Source organism: Kogia breviceps, chromosome 10 (genome assembly GCF_026419965.1).
Source record: "Kogia breviceps isolate mKogBre1 chromosome 10, mKogBre1 haplotype 1, whole genome shotgun sequence".
Classification (NCBI taxonomy): Eukaryota; Metazoa; Chordata; class Mammalia; order Artiodactyla; family Physeteridae; genus Kogia; species Kogia breviceps.
This window is the reverse complement of record NC_081319.1, coordinates 71,538,297-71,559,819: the sequence shown is the minus strand read 5'-3', so window position 1 is coordinate 71,559,819 and position 21,523 is coordinate 71,538,297. Positions and strand designations below refer to the sequence as shown.

At 49.6% G+C, this 21,523-nt stretch overlaps 1 protein-coding gene across 1 annotated transcript in view; it reads left to right on the top strand.

Moving 5' to 3' along the window:
* The window catches only part of MDGA1 (MAM domain containing glycosylphosphatidylinositol anchor 1), a 57,473-nt gene that overhangs the window by 16,607 nt on the left and 19,343 nt on the right, over nucleotides 1–21,523 (top strand). Inside the window, exons 2-7 of the mRNA XM_059077213.2 lie at nucleotides 11,871–12,010; nucleotides 15,957–16,131; nucleotides 17,227–17,423; nucleotides 18,193–18,325; nucleotides 18,567–18,836; nucleotides 20,732–21,061. Coding sequence (XP_058933196.1) covers nucleotides 11,871–12,010; nucleotides 15,957–16,131; nucleotides 17,227–17,423; nucleotides 18,193–18,325; nucleotides 18,567–18,836; nucleotides 20,732–21,061 — 1,245 coding nt within the window. The remainder of the gene's footprint in view (nucleotides 1–11,870; nucleotides 12,011–15,956; nucleotides 16,132–17,226; nucleotides 17,424–18,192; nucleotides 18,326–18,566; nucleotides 18,837–20,731; nucleotides 21,062–21,523) is intronic.

The window sequence follows — 21,523 nt, the reverse complement described above, 5'->3', positions numbered from 1 at the left end:
AAGAGAATGCACAAGTGACTATTTATTTATTTAAAACATTTATTTATTTTTTTGGCAGCGTTGGGTCTTTGTTGCTGCACGCGGGCTTTCTCTAGTTGTGGCGAGCGGGGGGCTACTCTTTGTTGTGGTGCACGGGCTTCTCGCTGTGGTGGCTTCTCTTGTTACGGAGCGGGGGCTCTAGGCACGTGGGCTTCAGTAGTTGCAGTGCACAGGCTCAGTAGTTGTGGCTCACGGGCTTAGTTGCTCCGTGGCATGTGGCATCTTCCCGGGCCAGGGCTACAAACCCATGTCCCCTGTATTGGCAGGCAGATTCTTAACTACCAGGGAAACCTGTGAGTGACTATTTAATATGCTGGTGCTGATGAGTGGTATGAAGAACACACAAAGCAGGTAAGGGGATTGAGAGTGATGGCGGTGGGGGCAGGAATGCTGTCTTAAAAAGGGTGGTCAGGGAAGGCCTGTCTCAGAAGAGAGCTGAAGGAAGCGACGGGGTGAGCTCTGGAAATCCGGGGAAGAGCAATCCAGCAGGGGGAGCTGCAAGTGCAAAGGCCCTGAGGTGGAAGTGGGATTGGTCTACGTGAAGAACAGCAAAGACAGCAGTGTGGCCGCAGCTGGGAGGAGGGCAGATGCAGGGTGTGGCAGGCTATTGAAAAAGCTATGGCTTTGACTCGAAGTGAGAGGAGACCCACGGTAGGGTTTTGAGCAGAGAAGGGACAGGATCTGACCTAATGTTGTAAAGGGATCCCTCTGGCTGCTTGTGGAGAACAGACTGTGCCAGGCAAGGGAGGAAGCAGGGTAGAACTCTCTGGAGGCTGCTGTAAAAATCCAGGCAGGGGATGGTGGTAGTGTTTTCTAAGACCAGGTTGGTGTTTCAGGGGTCGGATGCAGGATCAGTTCCGAAGGTTGAGCTGGTGGATTGGGCATGGGATGTGGACGGAGAGAAGGCAGGGATGACTCCCAGGTTTCTGGCTGCCAGTGTGTTTTCAGTGACGGAGGGTGAGGAATGGCTCTCAGGCCTTGGGGGTGTGGCGGGGTCACTAAGTGCTGTCCTCCTGAGGTCAATGGATGTGGACAGAGGCATAAAGTTAATCAGGCCCTTGCATCTCTGATCCCTGGTTTTTAAACCTTCAGAGGCAATCCTCCTCCTGCCTCCTGAGCTGGGGTGAAGGTCCAGCCTGGGGGAACTACACAGGGGCTGCTTTAAGAGGTTTCAAGCAGTCAGGTTGTGAGACCCATAATTCTAACCCCCAGCTGGGCGGGATGATGCCCAGGAACCCACAGTAGCCTGGGGTGGAGGTGGGGGGAAGCAGAGTGCTGCCCCGCCAGAGTGGCAGTGGTAAGCTCTTCAGAAACACTGTCCTTCTGTCCCCTGTCCTTCTGTCCTGGCGTCTAAGGCCCCGCCTGCTCTTAAGCTGCAAGATTGATTTTGCTTTCAGGGTTGTTATTATTATTATCCACTTAAACAACTTCATAGGAAAAAAAAGGAACCCAATGACCATCAAACATTAACCATTCATTCTAAATTCCCTGCCCATACCTGTCAATATATTTTTACATAGCAGTAAACAGTGGTCCATTCTGCTCTCTTGGCTGACTTTATCTCCTACACACATCTCCTGGTATTGACTGAGCCCTCAGACCTGTCAGCTTAATGGCCACAGGGCACGCCCTGCATTGATGCGCTGGAGTTTGGTCACCATTTCACCAGTGCTGGGTATTTGGGCAGATGCCAATTTCTTCTTCTAAATAGCTCTGCCATGAATATCCTTATGTGAATTACTTTTTCCTTTTAAATTATTTCCTTGGGGCCTATTCCCCAAAGTGAGATTGCCTAATAGGTCATAAGTTAGGAACAGTTTTATGGTTCTCATTTCGCACTGCCGGCCCATGCTACAAAAAGTTTGATCCGGGCTTGTGCACAGCCCAGCCACAGTGGATTTTTAATCATTTTAATTTATTTTCACTGGTTTAATAGGTGCATTATGGCCTGCTTCTTAACTTCCAGAAGCCATATTTGGGTCTTTTGAACACCAAATAATAATAAGATCTGATCTGTGCAGAACTTTACAGTTTACATGGCACTTTCTGATATGTCATCTCAAGTGAGATGACATATCAAGTGAGACACTATGAGCCTAATATTATTGGCCTCTGTTTTATATGGCGAAATGGGGGTTTAGTCAAGTTAAGTGCTGGAGTGGAACTTCCAGCCAGTTCTTGCAGGTTTTTTTTTTTTTTTTTTTTTGGTGGTACGCGGGCCTCTCACTGCTGTGGCCTCTCCTGTTCCGGAGCACAGGTTCCGGACGCGCAGGCTCAGCAGCCATGGTTCACGGGACCAGCCGCTCCGCGGCACGTGGGCTCCTCCTAGACCAGGGCACGAACCCATGTCCCCTGCATCGGCAGGCGGACTCTCAACCACTGCACCACCAGGGAAGCCCTTCTTGCAGGTTTGGTTGGAAAGAACTCCCACCCACTTGCCACCATTCCGTTCTTTCAGAGGCCCCAAACCCCCCGCCCCCCCACCATCCTGTTCTTTCTGAGGACCCAGGTCCCCAGATGCTCATTTCAGCCCAGTCCAGTGCCTCAGCCCCCTGTCTCCCTCGGTTCCCACAGCCAGGCCTGTGTCAGGCTGCAAGCTGTGCCCTGTGCTTCAGGCTTGGGTCTCAGCTCGGGGGGTGAGAGGAAAACACTGGGCTTTTGGATCATAGGAGCCTTTGAGGGTTCTTTGCTTTAGCGAGGCCACTGCTCCCTCCATTCCCTCGCCCAGGGCTGGCCAAGGCTCTGCATTCTGGGTTGGGGGCCTGGACCTGGCAGTGTGTCTCTGGCCCCACCCAGGATGTGCCCCGTCCCTAGTGTTGGTCACAGGTACACTGGTGCCCAGGTGACTGAGCCTCAGGCTCCAATAAACAGGGTTACTCAGGGGCCTGTCAGGCTCTACACTGGAGGCTTTGACTCTCAGACTAGGGGGACCTTCTCATGGTGAACACACCCTTAGGTATGAGTTTGGTTTTATTCTGCTCCCTTCTAACTATACTTCTAGAGCATCTACTAGGCAGCATGTGCTGTGATTGGTGGATTCCATTCTTATTGTATTTAACACTCTCAATAGGGAGTATTCTTATGCCCATTTTATAGGCAGGAAACTGAGGCTGTAGACTAGAGAGTTAAATGATTTGCCCCAGGTCACACAGCAATTATTGCAACAGTCTGAATGAGAACTGCTGTGTCTACTCCAGCCCTACCCCTCCCGTGGGCTTGGTTCAATAGGTATGCTTTGTCAGTTGGAAGCTTGCTCACCTCCAGAATTTGGCCCACTGCCAGGGTCCAGAACCAAGTGAACTGCAGTGATGGGGTCTCCAGGACTGCAGATCTTGGTTGGGGTTGTGTAGCGGGACCCCAGCAGAAAATTTTTACACGAGAAACCCTATGTCCATGAGCCCCACAGCCCTGGGCCAGGAAGGCTCAGGTCCTGGGTTCCAGAAACCATTCTCTGCTCTGATGGGTGGTAGCCTCTCTCTCTCTCCATCATCCTGGATGTTCTCCTGGGGAGAGCTTTCCTTCCAGTGATTACCTCTTTCTGTCCACATTGACGTTCTGGTCTCTCGGGATTATGGCTCTTGCCATCCCCCCAAAGTAGACCTCTTCATTCAGTTTTACATTTTCCTCTTACAGGCCCTTGGAACAGGTTCCCAAAGGGTCCCAGGCTATAGGATCAAATGGAAAGGGAACTGAAATTTATCGAGCACTTACTAGATACTAGTGATTATGCTCTGTACCAAATGTGCATTATCTCATTTAATCCTCACAACCCAGAAGTTATTTTCACTAGAGCTGAGATGTAGTATTATCCCCATTTTACAGATGAAGAGACTGAGGCTTCAAGAAGTTAAATAACATGCCCAAGGTCACAAAGTTATTAGAGGAGAGATAGAGCCCTACCTCCTGCCCCTCATACTACACCATCTGGGCAGCCCCTCAGACTTGCATTTACAGCTTCGGCTCAAGCAGTGCCCAACTTGAGGCATGTGCCTTTCTGATCTCTCTTCCCTGAGTGTCCTGCCTATAATGTTAGCACTGTCCTAGGGCACCTCATTTGTTGATAGTTTTGATCTCCCTGCCCACCAGGGAGAAAGTCCCTTTATAGTTTCCTCTAGGGGACCTCAGAGCCCCCACTTAGAGGGCTTTCTGGTGGCCTGTCCTAACATCCCTGAGTTCATTAGTTGTGTGCAGATTAGACTTCCACTGGTATGCAGACAGTGAAGATTCTATGAGTAGAACCTGGCACTCTCAAAACCTGTGTGCCTTCTGATGGGGCCGGGATGTAGGTGCAGTGGTGCCAAACCTTCCCAGGGACGGGGGCACAGATGGATTGTCCACCACTTTCAGCAGTGCCAGGCTCTGCCAGAAGCATCAGGCTCTGCAAACAGCATCACCTCCTGAAAATGGAACCAGGCCTTACACACAGCAGCAGACTCTGCGAGCCCTACCAGGCCCTGCCTCTGAGAGAGCAGAGCTTGTTTTCATGCTCAGTCATGGTGATAGCCTGGCACCTGTGCCCTGATCTTTCAGCTGTGGCTGCTTTCCACACTCAGTGACAGTGCTCTTGGACCCGGAGGTCAGAGATACATACATACTCAGGTTGGGGAGAGATTTTTGAAGCCAAAGGCGAGGTCGGCTGAATGTGGATCTGGTTTTGGTAAGCAAAAAAGACTTGCTGCTGAGAGCAGACTTTAATAGAGTCGGCAGCAAGGGGAGGGCAGAGGTGCTTCAGGGAGGGGCATGTGCCTGACTGCCTCTGCATTCTAAAGCCGAGGGCAGGACAACAGGTGCTCAGGAAATGTTACAGAAGGGATCCATGAATCAATGGTAAGTTAACAGGCAATTGTATGTGCCTTTGAAGGGCTGGGAGGCCAGGGAGCAGGAGGGAAGATGGAGAGAGAATCATCCTGGACCAAGGTCTAATGCCCTGAGAGAGTGACCAGAGGTGGATGGGGCAGGGTGTGCTGGTGCTTTCCGTCAAGATGACTGACATTAAGGTGAGGCCAGGGGAGATGGTACTGGTGGGGGGACTGGTTCAAATGTATTTTCCCAGCATGGAATTGGAGCCTCCCCTAGACTCCAGAACTCCCGAGAAGCCACCTGGCCTGCCCCCTGGCCAGTGGCCGAAACAGAGGGCAGGCTTCAGTCAGCTCTGCAGACAGGGCTGTGGGGAGGGCAGGGCGAAGCCCCACTGTGGAGAGCACAGAGAGCAGGGTTAATTTTCCCGAGAGGTACACATCTGATGGCCTGTGGTCTGCAGGAGAGGTGTGTAGCATCATCCCTAGCAGAAGGAGGCCCAGGCAGAGCCAGCCAAGCGCCTGCCCTGAGAGCCTCCTTTCAGACCCTGGCCGCCATTCTCTGAGCAGCTAATTAAAAGAGAAAAGGCTGTTAATATTTCAGCACTGTTAACTCTGCTAAATTATTAAGTGTCCATTTGCATTACATACAAAAGAGGATCGATAAACATGTGTGTACCAGGAGCTGGGAGAATGAGGGAGGAATAGTTTCTAAGGATGCCACGTGGGACAGGCCCAACCAGTGACTCAGAGACTATGTCCTGCACCTGGACCCCTGTGTCCTCAGCACAGTGCCAGGCACTTGCAAACTGGAAATGCATGGAGCTTAGCATAAAAGTCAGAGAGTCAGATGGACTCCAAATCAGCAGTGTCCTTGGGCAAATTACTTAAACTTGCTGAGCCTCAGCTTCCTCATCTGACTAATGGGAACAATAATAGGCTTGTTGTGGGCAATAAATAAGATAATATATATAAAACACTCAATAAAACGCTGGCACAGAGTAATATTATTATTATGTATATATTATTATATGATTGTTATATTATGGTGATAGGAAGACCTGAGACATAACTCCAGCTCACAGTAATCTCTCTTTGTTTTCTTTCTGCCTCTCAGCAGGCCTTTATAGGTATCATTCTTATCCTACCTCTTCTAGACTATGCACTTCCCTAGTGCAGGGCCTGGGTGCCATAGCTCTCTGTACCCCCAGCACCAAGCTCAGCACCTCACACTTACAAGGATTTGTTGAATGACTATCTGATGGAAGCTAGGACCAGACCACAGATTCTGTTTCCATATCGCCTGGCCCGGAACACTCAGTGATGCTTCCAGGAGGTGGTTAGGGTGATGGTACTTGCCCTGCCATCCAGTAACTGGGAGATAGAACCAACTTCAGGTTGGGGAGTTGGCAGCACCCCCTTCTTCTTTTCTCTCCTTGCCTTCCCACCACTCTGCTCTGTTTGGAAGTTTCCGCAGCCTGCAGACACACTTCCCCTGAAAGAGTCAGGAGGAGGTGGAAGCAGGACACCAGATCCCACTTGGTCATGATTAACCTTTTAAAATTTAGGGTGGGGAAGAAAGCTGAAGGAAAGCTGATGTGATGGGGCTTTTAATCAAGGGTTTTCATTCCCTTTGCTGTCTGTCAGCCTTGTTTGGCTCTACATCCTACTGTTGCATCCTCGTGTACTTCGCCAGCGTCCTCCACCCCCTTGGCTCGCAGCTGGGGAGAAAATTCTCTGATGGGGGACGGGGATCCTTGATGAAATTCCCCTTCTAGGTTCCAGTGAGAATTCTCTTCAGAAGGCCGCGGATCAAGCTGGAATTTGCCTTAACATGTGTCCTTGAGAGTTTGTGGCTTCTTCACTGGGCCTCCCGGGTGCTGGCAGTCCCTACCCCTACCTACGGTTTGGGGTGTACACTTTTGGAGGTAGAAAGGAGTGAGCTGATAGACCAGAAGCATCTGCCAGGGACTTGCCATTTCTGCTCAGTTGCCCTCCTTAGGATGCTGCCTCATTGGTGACATGTCTCATGCTGCTGGTTACTCTCAACCAAGGGGCTGGGGAGGGGAATGTTACTTGACTCCACAGCCATTATACTATGTTAAGAGCTTTATGGTCAAGTGGAAAGCACTGGATTAAACCAAGTTACATGGATGTGTTTACTGCAGGACTTTTCAGGCCCTTTAATAGTATACTCTTGTGTGCTAAGACTCTGAGAGGGAGAAGATGCAGCATCCTTATTTGGCGATGGGCTGTCTGTGAGCATTTTATGGCACACAGGTTTGGCAGACAGTGTTTTCCTTTTCCATGGGGTTTGTTGCTAAAGCTTGGGAGAGTGAAATAGCAGAAGTCTCATAGGCCAGAGAAACAGGGAAATTGTTCCACAATCCTTCCTATTTTCTATCCACCAACGTGGCCTCAAGCAGAGATAAACAAATCCAGCAGTGCCTCTGAAATTCAAAGGGAGTGTGTTACAAATACAACCTCTGAGGCCTGCCCCTGAAGAGTCAGGGCTAGTGGTTCTGCATGGGCCTGGAATATGCATTGCAAAGGGCTCCCCTAGAGACACAAGGCAGGGGTAGAGGAGTCCATGGAGGGCAGTGAACTGAGTTCCAGGCTAGTGGGCAGAAGGCCTGGGTTCGAGCTCCAGCTCTGCTACTGTCCTGTGTCTGTGAGTAGTCCCCATCTCTTGCTCCTATTTAATCATCTCAGGAGCTGTCATTTATTGACAGAACACATACTGTTTGGCCAGATGTTTTACATATATTGTAGTCAACCCTCACACCAGCCCTGGGAGAAGGCATTATTGTTCCCATTTTACAAATGAAGAGGCTGAGGCTCAGAGAGGTTAAGTAACTTGCCCAATGTCACCCAGCTAGTGGGTAGCAGAGCCAGAAATTAGTCCCAGATTGTCTGCTCTTTCCACCTCTCTCCAGCAGATTCCTCCTCTGCCCACTGTTCCTTTTGTCACGACGCCCTGCTTTAGGGTCACCTTAGCACTTAAACACACTCTGAAACCATCCGTTCATTTCTGTTTCCTTGTTTGCCATCCATATCCCCAACAATGCTCTTTCAGAGCTGGTCTTTGTTCGCTTTTCATGACAGTCTCTCTAGCGTCCAGTGCAGCGGCCTGCTTTTGTTGTTTGATAGACTGAATGAAGGGATTATGTCATGGTGCCTCTTGACTCAGGCCCCGGCCTGGTTGCCTTTAGAATCAGAAAATGTTGCTTCTGGTAGTGACTTCCTGGGGTGTGTAGAGCGAGAGGTTGAGGCTCAGTGGGACAGAACCCCTTTGGGGGTCTGTAACTTGGTGGGATCTCTGTTGGTTTAGGGTCAGAAAGCAGTACCAGCCATTCCAGGGGTGAGCAGAGTGGGGGAGGCTGACTCATGTTAACAAAACTCAGTGGGGGTGATGGGCAAATTGGAATGTCTATGCCAAGGGGGCCTGAGTGCTTTGCAATTAGGCAGCACTTGCTCCAGAAGGAAAATCTGAACCGGGAAGAAGTCAGCCATGGGAAGTGGCTCATCAAGTAGGACTCAGAGTAAAGGGAGTGGGTAATTGTAATGGTTAGTGTCAACTGAGGAAGCTGGATAACATCAATGGACAATGTCATCAAAGGGGGGGGTGGGTGGATGCTCTTTTTAAAAATCTAATTGAAGTGTAAAGTGATGTAGTAAAATCTTAAGCAAATACCTTGATGCATTTTTACATGTAGATCCACCCGTGTAACAGCCGCTCAGATTAAGACTATGAACATTACCATCTCACTAGATGGGATCCCATCTCCTCCCCAGAAACTTCTCTCGTGCCCTTCCTAGTAAATAATCGCCTACCTCCACCCAAGGGCAATCACTGTTTAGATTCTCTGTTACTATAAGGTTGGTCTTTCCAGCCTTGAATTTCAAATATATGAAATCATACACTATTTCCTCTTTTATGTCTGAGCTCTTTCACTCAAATTGTGCTGTGAGATTCAACAGGGTTGTTGTGTCTATCTGTAGTTCTTTTTTCACTTCTGTGTAATATTCCATTGTATGAATATGCCAGAATTTATTCATCCTTGCTGCTCTTGATGGACATGTGGGTTGTTTCTTGTTTTTAGCTGTAATGAATAAAGCTGCTATGAATATTCCTGGACCTATTGTTTGGTTGTCATAGCACTAATTTCTATTGGATACATACCCAGGAGTGGAATTCCTGCATTATGGGGTGTACACTTGTTTAGCCTGAGTAGGTGCTGCCAAAATCTCTTCCAAAGTGGTTCTACTATTTTAGAGTTGGACAGTCTTAGAAGTTAATGTCATTAAAGGGCGTTAGATAATCTTAATGATGTCATCACCCATGATGCCAGCTCATAGCCCAATGTCCAATGAGGAAGAGTACCTGTCAGGCGGCCAGAGGCCTTGTGTCTGCTGGCCAGGCCCCATCTTTTCTGGCTTGAGCTGGCCAGGCCCTGAGAAAGTCCAGCTCTCCAGCTCTTTTTCAGTATTCCTTATCAGTCACCAAAGTGTCTATCATTACAACACTGCCTGGCTACGGGCAAGCCACAGTGTCCAAGATTACAGCTTATCTTCCATTGGAGCCTGTTAAATCAATGTCTTCCTTGTTGAGAGGCACCCCAGGCCTCTTGCAGACATCCACGCAGCCTTCTGGGCTTATCAACAACTGGCACACACATCACACATTGGTGGGTTGTTTCCTGAGGACCTTGGCCACAGATGGCTATCTTTTCCAAAGCATTTTCATTGCAGGGTGGGGTGTGATAGTTTCAGACCCATTCCCTAGATTCCAGGGTGCATCTTATACAGGGACCATGTGCTGTTTATAAAATTCATAGAAAGTATGAGCTGAAAAAAACCCTCAGAAGTCATCTAATACACTCCCCTCCTATAGGTGGGAAAACTGAGGCCCATGGGGTTTGACTTGCCCAAGGTTACACAGCTTGTCTCCTGACAACTAGCCTAGGTTCATTCCTCCATGGCAGCCAGACTGGACACTCAGACTCTGGGTTGGTAGCAGCTGCCACTGTTTGCAGAACTTGCTGCTGTTTGCAGAGACTCTCATGGTTAAACACAGCCTACATCACCCCCAGATAGCTACCCCACAAACGTCTTGATGTGTGGCCGGGCTGCCTCTGTGGACCCACCTCTGTAAGGAGTTCATGACTGTCCCATCAGTGTTGGTTGGAGAGACGCTGTTAAGGTGCTATTTGTGGCAACAGTAGAACACATCAGAGTTCTACTAAGCACTTCTCATTTATCCTGTGTGATGATCACATCCACCCTGTGAGTTCTCAGGGTTGGTAGCATTCTCTCCATCTTAGAGATGAGAAAATGAAGGTCCAAAGATCACTAGTGTTTTACCCCGGGTAATATGGAATATAAGACTGCCCTGTCAACCTGCAGGAAGCCCCCCTGTTTTCTGAGGGCTGGTTCAAAAGCTGCCTCTTCCATAGAGCCTTCTGTGATTCTTTCTCCAGCAGACAGTGATGTCTCTCTCCTCTCACCTCCTCTTTACCTTTCTTACAATGCTTAGCAACTTCACCATGGCATATTCCTATAAATTCATTCATTCAGTGTTCACTGAGTACCTGCTGTATTCAAGGCTTTACGCTGGGGATACCAAGGTGTGAAGCTCATGGTCTGGTAGGTAGAAAGATAAGAATGCTGAATTTGGTAGACACGCAGATTGATGCTTTGTTGTTGCACTGGAAAAGTGATGGATACAGAAGGAGGGAGGTAGATCAATCATGGAATGCTTCCCGGAGGAAATTACACATTTTATGAACAGGTTTTTATCTCACCTCCCTGTACCTCTTTAGGGCAAGGACTCAGTTTTCACCCCCTTGTGTCCCTCTCGTGCCCTGGATTAGCTCTCCTGCCTCCACTCCCTCCACCCTCATATGTGAGCAGACAGGTTTGAAATTGGGGGCCTTGCCCTCCTTCCCAGAGCCCAGGTACTGGTGGGCTGGGGGCTGGTTTGCCTTTAGGACAATGGGGCTAAGACACTGAAGGAGGGCTATGAACTTTTCTGGTTCAATCATTTTCCCTTTGGGTCCCCCAGCCATTTCCCAGCTCTGGTCCCCCAGCCCTGGCCACTGTGAGAGAGGTTAGGGAGGATCCAAAGTCTTGTGAGAGCTTCCAGGCCCCCGGTGAGAACTTCTCTCCCTTGGAGAGGAGGCTGGCATAGGTTCAGAGAGCAATGAGGGAAAAGTAACAGGCGTTTGGGTGAGGAGAATGTGCAGTCCGTGGGGCTGGGGGATATCTTACTTAGGTTCGCTGAAGGTTGAGCCTTGGATGGTTGGTGGCAGTGAGTTCAGGCAAGTGATTTGCTGAGAAAGTGCTCTAAGGACCAACTGAAAGGGGACAAGGGAAACAGCCAGGTGAAAATGTGGTTTAGTTGACTTAGTCTCAGCCTGTTCCCCGGGGTGGGGGTAGGGGGCCTCTGGAGCATGAACAGAGCCGTGGTCACCCCAGCTTGAGGCAAGGTGGCTGGGCTTTTGCATGATGTCCACCAGTCATTGGGGTGTGTATGTATTGGGGAAGGGATGACCTCCTAGGCATGTCCGGTCCAGGCAGCTCCCACTGGTTGAGGGCAATTCCCTGGGGCAGGTGAGCTCTGCGTGCCTAGCAGCTAACACAGCAGCTGGGAATGGAGGCACCTGCCAGATACAGGGAGCTGGGCAGAGCACCAGCAGCCTGCACGACAGGGGGCTGCTAAGACATGATGCTCACTGGGTGATAACCATTCTGTACAGATTACAAAGCCCCCTCACAATCCTCAGCTCATTGAAGAGCACAGATCTCTTGCAAGGGCCATGGGATGGGGAGGAATTGCCCCTGTCCTGAGTCCCTGGCCCTTGTGGTCTGGCCCGGGGCCCTAGGAGGATTCTTTCCTGAGCTCGATGGGATCAGGCCTCTGAGGGATGTCATGGAGAAGTCTGGGCTGACCCCTCCCCTGACACACTCGGGAGGGAGCCTTAGACCCCCTCTGGCCTCGGTGCCTCCTGTCTAAACCTCCCCGTCTCCCGCCAGCTCCAGCCCAGGCTCAGATCGTGCACGCGGGCCAGGCGTGTGTGGTGAAAGAGGACAACATCAGTGAGCGCGTCTACACCATCCGGGAGGGGGACACCTTGGTGCTGCAGTGCCTTGTCACCGGGCACCCTCGGCCCCAGGTAAGCCCCTGGCCTGGCTTGAGCAGGCCCCTCCTGACCCACCCGGCTCTGGGATCAGAAGAGGCAGTGGGGAGCTGTGACTAGAGACAGACAGCAGCAAGTCAACAGAAGACAGGAGCCTGGGGCTGGGGAAATAGCTGGAACATAAACTCTGTGGGGAAGGGCTAGAGGCTGTGGGCTTACTCACCTGGAAATACTGACGACTGAGGGCAAAAACTGAATGTCAGTTGTTCAGTTCCACTCCATTCCCTGTATCTGTTGAGCAGACACTCTCTCAGATATACACCTTCAACCACTGTTTGAAGGCAGACCGTGTGCCAAGCATGATGCTTGTTACTTTCTCTCAGTGTTTTCTCTTTGGAGCCTCGCAACCGTGCTGTGAGGAAGGCATCAGGGCCTCCATTTTAAGCTGAGGAAATCGAGGTTCAGAGAGGTTGGATAAATTCCCAAGGTCCCCAGCTCTTGTGAGGGTGGGAGAAGAATTCGAGTCCAGAACGAGCATTCTCTGTAGCTTGGTGCACTTCCTCCTACTTCCGGAGGCTTCCAGTAGGCAAGCCCCACACTTTTGACATTAAGAGACTCAAAGCTATTAGAAAGTAACAGAAGGGGAGTATCTGGAGAATCTGGGTGAATTTTGTCCCAGACTAAGTGTTTGGTTCAGGCAGGAAGTATTGGCTCGTTATCACTGAGAGCTGACAGGAGGAGGCAGGAGGGTAGGCTGGAGGGATGGGTAAAATTTGCTGGCGAGCTATGGTGACCTTTAAAAGCAGCAGCAAAGGTTTTGATTGGATCCTAGGAAGCACAGTGATTGCAAAATCCTTTTTTGGGGGGACAATTTTGGGAACAGGGACAGCTTTAGTAGGTTGGTCTTGAGACAAAAGCAGATGGACAAGAAAACTCCTAAAGACTTTTTCAAACTGAAACTATCATCACCGCTTCCTCCCTCTTCACGGGTTTTTTTTTTTTGGAAGTGGAAACAATGCTGCCAGTCTTCAGGTTGGTGTTTGCATAGGTGTGACTTTAGGGATGATCCTCCCTAAAGCCAGGGAGGCAGCTGGGCCACCTCTCCCTCAGGCTGCACTGGCCATCTGTGTGTGTCCCCTTGTGCATCACATGCAGGAGTCGTTTGTGGCTGTGGCTGTGAGTCCATGGACCCATTTTCTATTTCCATTTGTAGTTTCATTATTCTTCCTGCTACCTAGGCTCAAACCCTTGGGCTCATATTTGACTCAGCTGCATATCATTCCCCACGCCTAGCCAGGCTCTGAGGCCTTTCTTTTTACGTCTCTTGCATGGGTCTCCTATTCCTCATTACCCCTTGAGGTCAGATGTTTAGTCTTGTCCCTTGGACCACTGTAATAGAACTCTAACTGGCCTCCCATTCTCCTACATCTCCCCCTCCAATCCATTCCTGCACCCTGCTCCCAGAATCATCATCCTTAGGCCTGCTACATTATATCACTCCCCTGCTCAGAAACCTTCGATGGCTCCACATTACCTACCAGACCCAGTTCAGTCTCATAGGGGTGGAACTAAAGACTCCCCCACAATCCAGCCCCCACCTGCCTGTCCTGTCAGATCTCCCACGGCCATCCTCCTCACACCCTGTCTTCAGTGAACCTGTCCAAATACACCCTGTTCATTCTTGCTTTAGCCACTGCTCTTTACCTGTCCTGAAATGCCTTCTAGTGCCTTTTTGCTCATTTCATTACAATAAATATTTATTGAGCACCTGCTACGTGCCAAGTACTGTGATGGGTCCTGAGGATACAGCTGCAGTTCCTGTTGTCATGGAGCATCCAGTCTAGGGGTGGAGCACGTATCATCTCATAGCCCACTTTGTTGTCAGATAGAGGAATGAGTGTGTATGGAATTCCCTACTCCAAACTAATAGCAAGAGAGAGGGACTCTCTATGGTAAAAATGAAGAAGAAATCTATAGCGATGGTAGTGAGCAAAAGCTGAAGAAACTGGTACTTGGAGGGACTTAACTGCATACTCACCTCAGGGGTAGTAGTATTAATACACATATAGGGGGTAGGAGCTGAGGCCACGGGCTCATCTATGACTGGAGCTAGAACTGGACTTCTTACCTAAAGCTGGAAGCTTGATAAGAGTGGCATCACCTATGAATGGGGACCAGAAGATCTCTGCCCCATAGTCCAGAGTCACAGCAGGGAGCAGACTTTCTGCTTCAGGGTGTGGGTGCAAACAGAGTCACCTATGAGGGAATAACCCTAATCCAGTCTGTGTCTTGCACTATCCAAGTGGTGAGGAGACCTAAAGCTGAGAAGCTCATATAAAAACTGGCACTTCCCTGACGGTCCAGTGGTTAAGACTCTGTGCTTCCAGTGCAGCGGGCATGGGTTCGATCCCTGGTCAGGGAACTAAGATCCCACATGCCGCAGGGCACGGCCGAAAAAAACCCAAACTGGTTGAAACCTGTGAATGCATATATCTTGGGCATAGGCAACCATAAAGCTACACCAACAGACAGGCCTGTCAGGGCCCAAGTGGGAGTTCTGAGGAAGAGAATTCCTACTGAATACAAGCCCATGGGGTGAAATTTTAAAGCATATCTAAAAATACAGTGCCAGGAGAGCCATTCCATAGACCCAAATAATTGAACAATTCACATCTGAGAAAACAAGAGATAATAGAGCAATATGAAAGGATCTTTAAAATAAATGTTTAAAATGTCTAAAGAGATAGTAGAAGGAATAGAATCTATAAGACAGGAGATTATAAAACCTGATCAGTTAAGATATGGAAAAAAGCAAACAGAAATCCTAGAAATAAAAAATAATATAGTCTTTAGAAAAATTTGGCCTCAATACCATAGAAGTAGCTAAAGAAGAAACTGGTGACTTGGATAATAGATCCAAGGAAATCAGCTACAATGCAGTATAGAGAGGACAAAGGGATGGAAAATGTGAAAAGGAAGTTGGGAGACATGGAGGATAGAATGAGAAGCTGTAACAAATTTAGGCATTCTAGAAGAACTAGAGAAAACTTAGAAGAGGCAATATTTAAAGAGATAAAGCCTGAGAATTTTGTAGAATTGAAGAATGGTATGAACTCTCAGATGGATAAACCAAGTCCTAAGCATTTGTAAACAAACCCCATCTAGATAAATCATGGTAAAACTGCAAAATGTCAAGTACGAAAAGCAAAAACATTTTCATGGTCTTGTTCTTTTTCCAAAGCACCCTCTGATCTACGTCTGAATGTCCTGAAACTGCATGTAGCCGTCCCCAAGTTTTGTAACCCCTGGGTCCATGAGGGTAGAGTTGAGGGTGGTGAGGAGATGAGAACAGCGGTGACACACCATCACTCCTGCCAAATTATATTGGTCACACAGACCATCCCTGGTACAAAATGGGAGGAAAGTACAGAAAGGTGTGAATACCAGGAGGTGGGGACCAAGGGGGGCCATGGTGGAGGCTGGCTATCACATAGACCTCTTACACAGATGAGAAATCTGAAGCTAGGAGATGAGTAACCTACCCAAGGCCACTAAACTAATAAGTGGAATAACAAAAATTTAATCAAATTCTTACTTTTCCAGGAATGAATTTTATACTCCTTTAGTCTTCTCAGTAAGGCTAGAAAGGGAGTAATATTTCCATTTTACACATGCGGAAAGGAAGGCAGGAGAGGTTGGGTAACTTGCCCGCAAATCCATGATGTTAACAACTGCACATACTGCCTTTTTAAAAGCCTCCTCCACCTGACCCCAGATTCCCCAGGCTCTTCACTGAGAGGTCCTACCTCCAGCATGCATTTCCACGAGGCTGTTTGGGTTAGTTTCGCAGGCCTGTGTATACCTTATGTACACTCGTAGAAAAGTATGTGGGTGGGCGGGGAGCCCCCCACCCCTCCCCCCTCCCCCACCCCCACCCCTACCCCTCTGTGCGGTCTGACTCTGCGCTGCCTGGCTGGCCCAGGTGCGTTGGACCAAGACCGCGGGCAGCGCGTCGGACAAGTTCCAGGAGACGTCGGTGTTCAATGAGACACTGCGCATCGAGCGCATCGCGCGCACGCAGGGCGGCCGCTACTACTGCAAGGCTGAGAACGGCGTGGGCGTGCCTGCCATCAAGTCCATCCGGGTGGACGTGCAGTGTGAGTCGGGTCTGCCTCTTAGTACCCGGGCCAGGGGCCTGCTTCTGGGGGCTCAGGCTGGGAAGGAGGAGTGGGGAGAAGGGTGGAGAAGTGGCACCTCCGTGGAGAACAACTGTAGAGACTTTCTCTTTTCCGGGATAGAGAAGGGCATCCCTGATGTTCCTTTGATGTGCACTAGCTCATACCATTCACCCATTTCTATCTTTAATCCCATATGAACCTTGAAGCATCCCTGCAAAGTGGTCAGGGAGGACAGGACAGGTTGGATTATACCCATTCCACAGATGAAGAAGCTGAGACCAAAGGCTTGTGACTTGCTCACTGCATAGGTCTCTTCTCATTATGGTCCAGTGTCCTTCCCACAGTACCTCATGTCTCTGCTTTTGTCCCAGGGCAGCTCTGAAACTTCCCTACCCCAACACCTGCAGGACCAGGCACCACTCAGTCCTTGCTGCAGGTTGAATGGGAAGCCCTCAGTCCCTGCCTGCCCTCCACGGATATTCCCTTGACCACCCAGAGGCTATCTCCCTTCTTGCCATCTGCCTCTGTGCCATCCAGGCTGACCTAGGTACCCAGAAGCTGTGGGGCCAGGTCCAAAGGTCTGTCTGCCACCATCTTAATATCTACAATGAACCTATCCATTAAATACACCCCCCTGCCCCAAGTGGGACCTGATAGAGTGGTGGAACCCCAGGCCCTCTCTTCTGTCCCCTTTCAGCCACCCAGGGGCCTGACAAACCCTGGGGCTGAGGGTCGTTTCTCAAGTTATTGCAGCTGGAAGGGTCTGGCAGGCATGACCTGATTTCCAGTGTGCAGCTGCTTCCTCCATCCCATGATAGGAGGGTGAAGATAGACACACACATCCCCCCACCCCCGCCCCACCAATGCAGGTCCCTGGGGAGGGACTGCTGAGAAGCCAACACATCCAGTCCCCTGCCTCTGCCAGGTTGCTCAAGCTTTCAGGGCTGGGAGAGCATCTGGCTCTCTGGAAGCATCCCATGAGGGTAGCTTAACTTTCCCTGAGAGCTGCCAGGGGCCCAAGCCCTCCACCTAGAGGGTCACGCATCTGACGCCACTGGGGCTGTGCCCTTGCAGACCTGGACGAGCCAGTGCTGACAGTACACCAGACAGTGAGCGATGTTCGAGGCAACTTCTACCAGGAGAAGACGGTGTTCCTGCGCTGTACAGTCAACTCCAACCCACCTGCCCGCTTCATCTGGAAGCGGGGCTTGGACACCTTGTCTCACAGCCAGGACAATGGGGTCGACATCTATGAGCCCCTCTACACCCAGGTCAGGATGGGCGGCAGCTGGCTTGGTCTCCTCATGGCTCACCCCACATTCTTCCTACTGCACCCCACAAGGGAGGGGGCCAGCGGGGGCTGAGGCCTCACCATCTGGAGTTCCAGGGACTGCCCTGACTCCAACAAGTTTCTTCTGACATCAGAAGCAAGCATTCTGATTGGGCTTCAGACCACCTGGGGCAGACAAAATCGAGACAGAAAGGTCAGGGAGCAGTGGTGAGGACAGGAGAGTCCTCAAGGCAACATGTCCTCTAAGAAATTTGCCAGTTAGGAAAGGCACCTCCTGGGTCAGACAAGTCATCCCTGCCTGTTGCTGGCTGGCAGAGTCTTTGGAACGCATGGGCAGGAACAGCAGGAGTTGGGGTAGAAAGATGAGTCACTTCCCATGGCTCTCCTGCAGTCCTAGGAGATGGTGATGAAGCCATCCTGCAAGAGGGAGTTTTCAGAGGCAGCTTTCCTAGGTGGCTGTCAGAACTCCACATGTAGCCATGGCCTGTGGGGCCAGCCCTATATTTATATGGGTTGTAAGACAGAGCAGGATTCCCTCCTTATCTTTCCATTTCCTAGAATGGGGAAACTGAGGCCTGGTCCTGACCAGTGTGTACCAGGAAACCCTCAGACCCATGGAAGCCCAGGGTATGGGGAGTGTGCCATCCACCCCAGGCTCAGTCCTGAATAGGAATTTGCTTTAGCCTCTGGTGCTTGGTGAATGTGTGTGAGACCCAAGCAGGCCCCTCACCCCAGTGGTCACTGCCCAGGGGGAGACCAAGGTCCTGAAGCTGAAGAACCTGCGGCCCCAGGACTATGCCAGCTACACCTGCCAGGTGTCTGTACGCAACGTGTGTGGCATCCCGGACAAGGCCGTCACCTTCCGGCTCACCAACACCACGGGTACAGGCACTTCCCCGCCCATCCCCTTGCCCACCTGGGCTGAGTCCTCAAACAGGAGGTGGTGCCCACCCCATGCAAGACTCCAAGCACATCACCACGAGTGTTTCCCCTCCTCCCTCCTGCCTGCTCCTTCCCTTCTCCCCCTGCAGGCCTTCCCCGGCCCCCATTCCCTCCCTGATTCTCCTCCCCCACATCCGGCCCTGCCTCACGGTCCCCTAAGACCCCATTCTTCTCCTCCTAGCACCACCAGCCCTGAAGCTGTCTGTGAACGAAACTCTGGTGGTGAACCCTGGGGAGAATGTGACGGTACAGTGTGTGCTGACAGGCGGTGATCCCCTGCCCCAGCTGCAGTGGTCTCATGGACCAGGCCCGCTGCCCCTGGGTGCCCTGGCCCAGGGTGGCACCCTCAGCATCCCTTCAGTGCAGGCCCGAGACTCTGGCTACTACAACTGCACAGCCACCAACAATGTGGGCAACCCTGCCAAGAAGACTGTCAACCTCCTGGTGCGATGTACGTGGCTCCGGAGGGGTGGAAGGAAACTTGGGAAGCAGACAGGGTCCCTGTACCTTGAGAACTGGAATGGGAAAGGGACCTGTCTGCTTCTCCTTGGTAGGGGAGGTAGGCTGAGAAGGCAGATTCCAGGTACTTTGATTTCCCTGCAATTCAGGTGTCTGCCAGCAGATGGCAGGACTAAAATTTGCATAAAGTTTTATTATAGTTTACAATCAATACATTTTCAAATATAACCTCAACAACCCAAGAAGTAGGAAGGGCTGGTGTTGATTACCTAGATTTTTTTAGATTGGGAAACTGAGGCTGCAAAAAGCTAAATGTGGACATTTCAGACTCTAAGAGGAAGTTTCTGACTCTCGCCCTGTACAATGGTTTCTACATGATTAATAGAATTAAAGTGAAAATAACACACATTTCCACATACCTCATATGTAAATCTTTATTAGCAAAGCATTTCAGTGAGTATAAAGATAATTACTAAATGTAAAAATGATTAAAACTTGGAGCACAATATAAAGAAGTACACATACTTTCCTAACTAAACTTCAGCCTCAGTAATTATCATGAGCTGCTGGATGAGATCTTGAGTTTACTAGTCTGCTTTAAGGAGAAAATTTTAATTCTTCTGCTTGTGCAGCTTTAGGTGGTTGTTTTAAAATTTATTAAAAATTTTTTTTTTAAAGATCCAGCCTTGTTTCCAGCTCTTTAGCACTTGAAAGTAAGATACAGCTTCTGTCAAATTCAATTGAGCATCTTCTGATGAACACTCTTCTTTGTTCATCTGTCACTGACCAGTCTCTCCGACTCTCCTCACCAAGAGAAGCTAGCTCTCTATGACTTTTTACTTAATTATGATTAAGTAGTGAGAAAGATAATAGTCAAACTGTGGTTATCTAATGACTACTGTTTCCTTTGATGGTACTTTTCCCATCAGAAGATTTTTCTTCCCCACCTGATCCATATGCCCTTTAAAACCTGGGTTGATAAGATTGCCATTTTCATCAAATACTTGTGGTCACCTCTCGGGGTGACATACAGCCTGCTTCACTCAGCCCAGTCCTGATTCATGGCTGTTGTACCAGAGTCCTTTCCAATGAGAACCTATTATTAAGAATTCTGTCTAACTCTTGGCATACATAAAACAATATTTAGATTTTTAAAGGAGGCCAGACCATTTTCTTTCTAAACTCTGTATTTTTATGTAATTGCATGTAAAATGATTGTATTGGTCTTTTTTTTTTTTTTTTAATGACACAAACTTGTTGCAAAGAGCTAAACAGCACAAAAGGGCAAGTTAAAAATTTCCCCTCAATTTCCCTCAGTCCCATTCTCTAGATAGAACCAGTATTACATTCTGGTGCCTCTTTCCAAAATTTGTATTTTGTATATTCTGGGTTTAAAACAACAATAAAAATAAAGCAGCATAGTAGTTAAGAGCACAGGCTCTGAGTGTGAATTCAAGATTGGCTATTTACCAATACTTCTTTGAGCAAGTGAATTAAACTGTCTGAGCCTCATTTCCCTCCTTTGTAAAATAGGGACAATAAAATGCCTCCCTCAAAGATTGTGGGATGGGCTAAATGAGGAAACTCACATACAGTGCTTAGAACGGGGCCTCTCATAGTGTATGTTTGGTCAACAGTGGCTGTATTGATTACTAAACCCACTTTTCTACAGCAAGCTTTTTTTTTAACTTTTGGAAACACATCTGAGAGAGTAGAACAATTTCCAAGCAGATAAAGTGATGGTTTCTCCTGGGAGTGGGATCGTAGCCCCCAAACTCCAGGAAGGCCAGTTGGAGGGTAGAAGCTGCATCTCGATGGGGGTGGTGAGACAGGGAACTCTGGCTTTGGGCCAGGTCCAGCCACCTTTCCCTCCCCATCCACCCATAGCCATGAAGAATGCCACATTCCAGATCACCCCAGATGTGATCAAAGAGAGCGAGAACATACAGCTGGGCCAGGACCTGAAGCTGTCATGCCATGTGGATGCAGTGCCCCAGGAGAAGGTGACCTACCAGTGGTTCAAGAATGGCAAGCCAGCGCGCATGTCCAAGAGGCTGCTGGTGACTCGCAATGACCCTGAGTTGCCCGCTGTCACCAGCAGCCTAGAGCTCATTGACCTACACTTCAGCGACTACGGCACCTATCTGTGTGTGGCTTCCTTCCCAGGAGCACCTGTGCCCGACCTGAGCGTCGAGGTCAACATCTCCTCTGAGACAGGTGGGAAGCTGGAGGGGGGCAACAGGGAGGTATGAGGGGGCTGGAGAGACCCACAGAGGGGAGGTGGGGGCAGCAGCTTGGGAAAGGGAGGCCAAAGTGAGGAGGATACCATTTGTTCATGCCATATGCATTTGTTAAACACCTGTTATATGCCAGGCATTATGCTAGGCACTGGAGTAAAGTGGTGGGCAAAACAGGCCACATTGAACTTAGTAACAAATGTTTTTCAGATCATCCCACAGATAAATGTATCACTGCAAACTGTGATGCATGAGAGTCAGGAAAGAGTTTTCTAAGATAACAGGTTTGATCTGAGATCTGAGGGAGGGGCAGGATTTTAGCAGGCAAAGGAGAGCAAAGGGAGGGTGGAAGAGAAAAGCAGGCCAAGGAATCAGCATGTGCAAAGGCACCAAGGCAGGAAAGTACATGGAGCATTTGGTGCACTGAAAGAAGGAGAGTATG